This window comes from Electrophorus electricus, chromosome 7, assembly GCF_013358815.1.
Source record: "Electrophorus electricus isolate fEleEle1 chromosome 7, fEleEle1.pri, whole genome shotgun sequence".
NCBI lineage: Eukaryota > Metazoa > Chordata > Actinopteri > Gymnotiformes > Gymnotidae > Electrophorus > Electrophorus electricus.
This window is the reverse complement of record NC_049541.1, coordinates 11,909,020-11,916,080: the sequence shown is the minus strand read 5'-3', so window position 1 is coordinate 11,916,080 and position 7,061 is coordinate 11,909,020. Positions and strand designations below refer to the sequence as shown.

The 7,061-nt window shown below is 38.0% G+C and overlaps 1 protein-coding gene across 4 annotated transcripts; it reads right to left on the bottom strand.

Annotated features, from left to right (window-relative positions):
- Positions 1–419: 419 nt before the first annotated feature.
- Positions 420–6,840, bottom strand: LOC118241645 (acyl-coenzyme A thioesterase 1-like). Of its 4 annotated transcripts, none has more exons than XR_004776256.1 (9): positions 6,720–6,840; positions 6,320–6,522; positions 5,941–6,040; positions 5,474–5,664; positions 5,003–5,166; positions 4,121–4,240; positions 3,934–4,016; positions 2,699–2,814; positions 829–915 (listed from the first exon to the last, which is right to left on the bottom strand). XR_004776256.1 is itself a non-coding variant. In XM_035527880.1 (8 exons), exons 1-8 carry the CDS (start codon positions 6,773–6,775, stop codon positions 2,811–2,813), a joined length of 921 nt encoding a protein of 306 aa, XP_035383773.1. In that variant the 5' UTR covers positions 6,776–6,840; the 3' UTR covers positions 924–2,810. The 4 variants fall into 4 exon arrangements, 2 of the variants coding, with proteins under 2 accessions (XP_035383772.1, XP_035383773.1); XR_004776257.1 differs by lacking the exon at positions 829–915 and adding an exon at positions 925–2,000; XM_035527880.1 differs by lacking the exon at positions 829–915 and having other exon boundaries at positions 924–2,814.
- Between the last annotated feature and the right edge of the window lie 221 nt (positions 6,841–7,061).

The window sequence follows — 7,061 nt, the reverse complement described above, 5'->3', positions numbered from 1 at the left end:
AACATACTTTCATGACTCCTCCTCACTTGCTTTTCCATTTTTTTCAACTCAGCTCTTTGTCTGATGTAACTCTCTGTCTTGGGGTATATGGGGGTGGTATCTCTTTCTGTAGTTGTAAATGTTGTTCACATTTCTCCTCTGCTTCACTCTTCTGCCTGTATTCCAGATCCTCTCATTGGCCATTGCTATTCTTTCTTGCTAGTCATTTTGTTTTATTTCTTCATAAGACTTTCCAGTTCCTTCTTAGTGCCTATTCCCTCTAATAGAATTAAGCTATGGGGTGTCTTTCCTTCTTCTATTTTCTGCTTTACTGATTTATTCCACATAATCTTATTTGATGAAATGATGGAGTGGAATGATAAAATAAATCAAATGGAATAAAACAAAAATAAACAATAAAAATAAAAAGTTTTATTTATTTAAATAAATGTGACTAATTATAAACCAACATTTGAATTTATATTATTAATTTATGTTAATCTGCATAACAAGGTATTAACAAGGTGTTTCATGTGCATTATTACAATTTATAATGCAATTATTAGTGATTTTCACAAAACATACCTTGATTCATATACTGATACAGGTCATAGTGTATAAATTCTATTTTATAGTGAATAAACCATTTACCATTTTTTATTTGGGCTTTACCAAACTAAGAACAAGACCTTACTTAAGTATTCCAAAAATAGTATTACTGAAAAATCACAGGTATCATACTACAATTTTTTCTTCTAAAATGATTTGAGAGGTTTTCTCTACACAAATACTCATCCATACAAATAATGTACCACTACAGTTCTGCCTGTGAAGTTGCATGATACAGATGTTGCTGTAGAAAGGCCAGAGGTTTTTCCCATGAGTCCTCTTGGGCATCTGCATGTGGCTTGGCCTATCCACCCCAGAGCATGAGTACTGTGATCATACACACACACGCACACAAATCAGAAAGCAAGATCTGTCTTTTTTATAATAATAATAAAAAATATATATCTCTCAGCATGAACAAGTGTAATATTAAAAGGTGTGTATGTATGTATGTGTTGTATCTAAGGGAAATGGACCATGTGTTACACTTATCATGAGATGATGCCTAACCTAACCATAACCATATGTACAGATTATATTTGGGTCAGTTTATTAAGAGATTATGAGGTCAGGTTAGTCAATTAGTCAATCAAACTCATCCACAAGACACCTAATATCACCTCAAATCTACATTCTACTCATTAACACCAGAAAAAGATCTCTCCTTTGTATCTACATTTCAATCTACATTTTCTAGATTTGAAATGGTTCATGTGCAAAGTCATAACTCAAAACTGATCTGAACTCAGTTCAACTGTTCAACTCAGCTGTGCATTAGAGTTGCGATTTTGCACATGAGCTTTGAAATGTGGATTTTTTTGTATCTTGAATATTTAAATCTATAGCCCTCCTCAACACTTTATTTTGTAGATGCATTTTAAACAGGTTTTATACAGACACTGGGCCTATCTTGTCATACACATTTTTCCAGCTACCCTCTACGATGTTCACATCCTGTTTTTATCACAGGTTCACTGCTGAGTGGATATTATTTGGTTGTTGTGCCATTCTTACAACATCCAAATACACTGACATGGAAGTGGCACAGTAGAGACTCTTGTGCTGCTTCAGGTTTACCAGGCACAGCAGTGTTGTGGGGGGATTTATACATCAGTGCCAGTGCTGAGTTAAGAGGGTATTCCACCATACAAAAATACACAGCTAACAGGGGTTCTATGGTCAAAAACTGACCAGAAAAGGCTAGAGGATGGGGGAACTTCTGAAACAAGACCAAGGGCTATAGACCTTAGTGGTCCACTTACAAAGTGTTTCTAATAAAGTGATTGGTAAGTGTATACTAAGATGCTGGTTTATTTCCAACCCACTTTGTGACTTAGAAGAAGCATTTTGACCCAATGACTGACATAAGGATTGATTCCCATAATGTGTCTTGGCGAGGGGTCTCAGTGTATCTGTGTGGAAGACAGCTAGCTAGGCAGGTTAACCAAAGACAACCTGGCTTCACAACTAATTTACATGAAATTGAGAAAATCCAGGTTTATCACTTTGTTGATTCAATGTGTATGTATTAGTAAATGGGCTAACATATAACCTATCATATAACTGGTATGAAAATTACTCTAGGTTACATAATATTTTTTAATCTTGGTTATGGCCTTCTATGGAAATACTGGACAAATGGCATTCCTTATTGAAAAGAGGACCCAGAGTTTTTTGGGTTCAAAATGGTGTGAATGTGTATTATAACAGACATGTGGCAATGGATGCTATGTAACTTAAATCTGAATCTTGTTATAACAAGTAAAGTAATATATTGTGTTGTCCTATGGGTTATGTATGTGTGTTATAGAATTGTAAATGATGTACACAGGTGTGATCACAGGTACATCTTCAGTAATATCCAGAGTGGACCAGTTCTGATCATCACCACCAACCACTAAGGGCCACCGAGTGTCGCAGGGCGAGGGGCAGGATGCACAGACTCCCATGACGTGGACGAACATTTATTTACATATAACGACTTCGGCACTCACACGTATTACACACGATAAACACAAATCCGATTAACAATTGACGAAAAGAATATTAACACGTTACATCAACAATGACCAACACTCTGCACACTTCAACACGGGGTTTAAGTACATACAAACAAATAAGGTGCAGGTGTGTGCAGGTGTGGCCACAAACAGATCCTCCCACTACACGTGGCTGGCCCAACCACTTGACTCGGGGGAGCGAGCGTTCCATGACACCTTTTTTTACCTAATACACAATTAAGAGAAGTGTACAGATTAATACATACAAATTATGCAATAACCCTGTGAAATAACTAAATCATTTTAATGATTAGTTTTTTTTCCCTTTCATTTTCAATGATTTGCACTTCGCCCATTTTCATTTAAATTAACATTACTTGTATCGCTTTATAAACTGTATGCCTTTCGTACCATGTTACAAAGGTATTTTTAAAGTCGACTGAAGAACCAGTTTTTTTTAGTCCGATTTGCCTGAGAGTTGGAGTTATTCAACATGTTTCTCTATATAGTATGCTTCACATGAAATGAAGAATCACATTGCTTTATAGTCTCTGAATAAATCAGTTTATGCTCCATTGTGCAGGAACCCCACATGTAAGTGGCCATATTTATACTAGATTTAATACAGAATGTCTCATTTATCCAAGTGTTAGTCCACTAGGTGTTTGTATTCTTCAGAATATAAAGAATCACTGAAAAAAATAATTGATTGATTCTTTAAGCCATGTTTCAAACAAAATGATATCCAGTTAATTAGGTTTATTTACAGATGAGGACATGGCTTTCCTGGCTTTATCTATGGGAGAAGAATCACCATCTTTCATTTTCAGTTTAATCCCTGTTTTTAGTCATTTATAATTTAATACAATGCCTATTTGCCTTTTTGCATGCGCATACAAAATTCTACCTGCTACCTTTTTTGTTGTTTTCCTGCTATAACACCCCTGACGCACCATGTCTTTAGTTGAAGTAGTTGTTGGAGCAGCAATGTAACAAAGATTTCTGCACTGTTCCAGAACATAGTATATTTTAACTACATGACTGTATAATATTACACATTTTAAGATAAGTTTGTCACATTATTGTAGTAGGGCATTTTATTTGATTGCCTTCTTGGAGACAGAAATAATTACTTACTACAAGATATCAATGAACGGACACATCTAGATTTAAAAAACAAACATTTCACAAAAGGTACTGAAAATATGTTGCACTTTTATAAGTTTGGGATTTTTTTCTAATCATTAGCAACCCTAAAAGTAGAGGCTCAGGCTCATAACACACTCCCTCGTGTTCTATTGTTTAAATATATCCCATAATAATATGACATAAACTGAGTGCTTACTTCTTTAGGTCCTCAAAGGTTTCATTCAAAGACTTTTTGATGACTGGAATATGACTGCCACTGATGCACACACAACACTGGGGCTACACAAATACATGCACACATACACACACATAAAAGGTATTACAATTTGTGTCTCAGTGTTTGTATTATGCATGGTTATTTTGTGGCAGTACATGAAATTTACCTGAATGATTTTGGAGTAGACAATCATAGAGAGGGTGATACAGCCACCAAACGAGAGACCACACAGAGCCAACCTGTCCCTCCGCACCATGTCATGATTCTGCAGGATTTGATATGCTGTCTACAGGACATACACACACACACAGACACACACACACACACACACACACACAAACACACACCCACACAAACACACACCCACACACACACACACAGACACACACCCACACACACACACACACCCACACACACACACAGAGACAAACTTTCATTCCAATTGGCAAATGTTCAGTCATCAGAATCAATCTATTTATGTTACGAAGACAGGAAACCAAAAACTTGAACCAACAGCATGAACGCTGCATTTAAATGCATGTTATCCAGATACTGAAATGTTAGAAATGTCAATGTTTGTTTGTTACCCTTAGAGGGCAAACTTCTTTTTGTTTGCATGCACACCACTTTAACTGAAGGCAAAAGGTTAGTGGTTGGACTCTGCTTGCTAGTATGTTTTTTACAGCCCTTTCACAACTCATTCATATGAAACCAGCTATGCTGGTCACATGGTCTGTGCTTACAAATCTATACCAAGAGACTATATGACATGCAGGTAAATCCATAAAAACACAATACCACAGAGCACTACAGCACAAAAAACAAACAAAGAACACTCAACACAGATTTATTGAATTAGGTGTTAGGTCTATGTTCCTAACACATAGTGTTTGTTTTCAGAACTGCATTCGGAATATCCTACATGAATAGTGCTGACAATATTTTTAAAGCATGTCCAAGTAAGACCAATTATTATCAGCCCAGAGAATCACATCTTGCTTCCATGTGTTGAATATGTGTGTCAAGGAAAGAGAACAAAGGGAATTACCTCAAAGTAATTGACATCAGCCTTTAGTTTTTTTAATTCACCAGGAGTCAGATACTCCAGCGCCATTGATGCAAAGCCATGTGATGCCAGGAGGGCGGCTCGATACTCCACCAGTCCACCACCCCCTCCCCACATATCCAGCACACCAGGGAATGGGCCAGGGCCTGGAGATACACACACACACACACAGACGATTCTGATTCTCGCTACTTGTGGCAATATGTATAATTCTGCTTCTTGGCCTTTGTGTATAAAAAGTGCTGTGACGTCTCAAATGACCAATTACATTACTATGAGGACTAACCTCATAGTTTTAGTTTTATGCAAAATTAAGTAAGCAACATGCACCAATTGTGCAATTAAATATGAAAAAAGGTATCATTTGTATCATGCACAGGGTCAGCAATTCTTAACAGTTTCTCTCACAGAGTAAATCTTTGCAAATGTGTTTGTATATGTTTTTGTTTGTACCTGGAGGTATGAACAAAGTTCCTCGAACACCTCTCTCTCTGATATCGAATCTTCGTACACCTGGAGCCATGTACCATCGCTCTATAACAAGGCTCTCTAATGGCGTGAGCTGAGTAAAACCCTGAGAAACATGTCCATCATGCACAGAAATGTGGAATACCAGTGGTGACAGGACATCTTTCTTTCGGAATCTAAATTAAATGAAGTGTAAATGCATGAATGGACAACAGAGAGGGAGGGAAAAAAGAAAGAAAAGCAAGTTATAAAAGGACTATTCATAGCTTCAGGCATTATATTATCAATGATTGTTAACCTAGAAAGACTCACGATTCTTCATATAAATACAACAGTCACACTTTCAACCTGCTGCTTTATGTGCAAACTAAAGTCATGATGTCCATCCTTGTGTATAGACCACTGAAGCCCCACACATAACTTATACACAGGTGTAGTGCAGTGTAGAAGACCTCAGTCCTGTTCGACTCCCTGGCACTGGCCGAAGACTCCACATCAGTCCCATGGCCTCCACACCTACATAGGTGCCGCTCAGACTGGCGTCCTTTGCCACTGCGTGCACACATGCGTCATACAAAAAGTCATAAATGTACTCAATCCTAATCATAAACGTAATTCACACGCAGCAGTCATTCACTGTCATTTCTGACACACGATATACATCAATGCCCCCAAACAACTTAATATTTTGCAGGGAGCATTTTCATACAATTTAAACCAGCTGTTTTTCACAACCTAAAAGACGTGTTTCGCTGGCTATGTAGCCAAGTGGGTATGTCATTTATTGTCACCATATGTAGCAAAACTGTTAATTAAAGTATAAATATTAACCGGTCACGGTGCCGTTGCCGTCGCTGACATAGTGTCCGAAGGCTTCCCAAAAATCCTTATCTTCTGACTGATGTACAGAGTGAAGTGTCACGTCTTGTTTTGGTCTTAAATTCCTCACGACGATCTGAAGCTTCTCGTCTACAAGTCCCCGCGTCGGCTTAATCGAAAGCAGTGGACATGCTCGGACCACGGTGCTCAACAACCTGAAAGGAGAAAAGCGAGACGTTTTAAGTGTTCGAGGAACTAATTTTTCACAAACAATTCGTCATTCTGTCAGAACTAAAGGTTTGGCCAACCAACGAGCTAACCAGTAGCATATAGATTGCACGTTGCACTGGATGCAACTTTATACAGGTAAAGCGCATTCAGGCAAATTCAAATTCAAAACTTCCACTCCTACCGCTTTATAGTCAACATTTTCACAAGTCGTCCTAATCGTCCCTGTATCTCCCACATAATGTGAGTGCTCCTACTTAAACTGAATTTCTACTGCTGTGGGTATGACAGTACAATGTCCCAACACGAACCTTCCGCGTTATGGACTGGGGGTGAAGCTGGACAGTTTACAAGTTCCTTTTGGTTTGACGTGATAGTGGTTAGCACGTTTGAGACACCCAACTGTAAAGGAGAAAACAGTCAGTGTCACCTCTCAAAAGCAAAACAACGTCTTGTACTGGACATGATCTATGCGCCTCAAATATATGGGCAGAGACCGACAAACATGTGGCAGATGGGTAGCTTG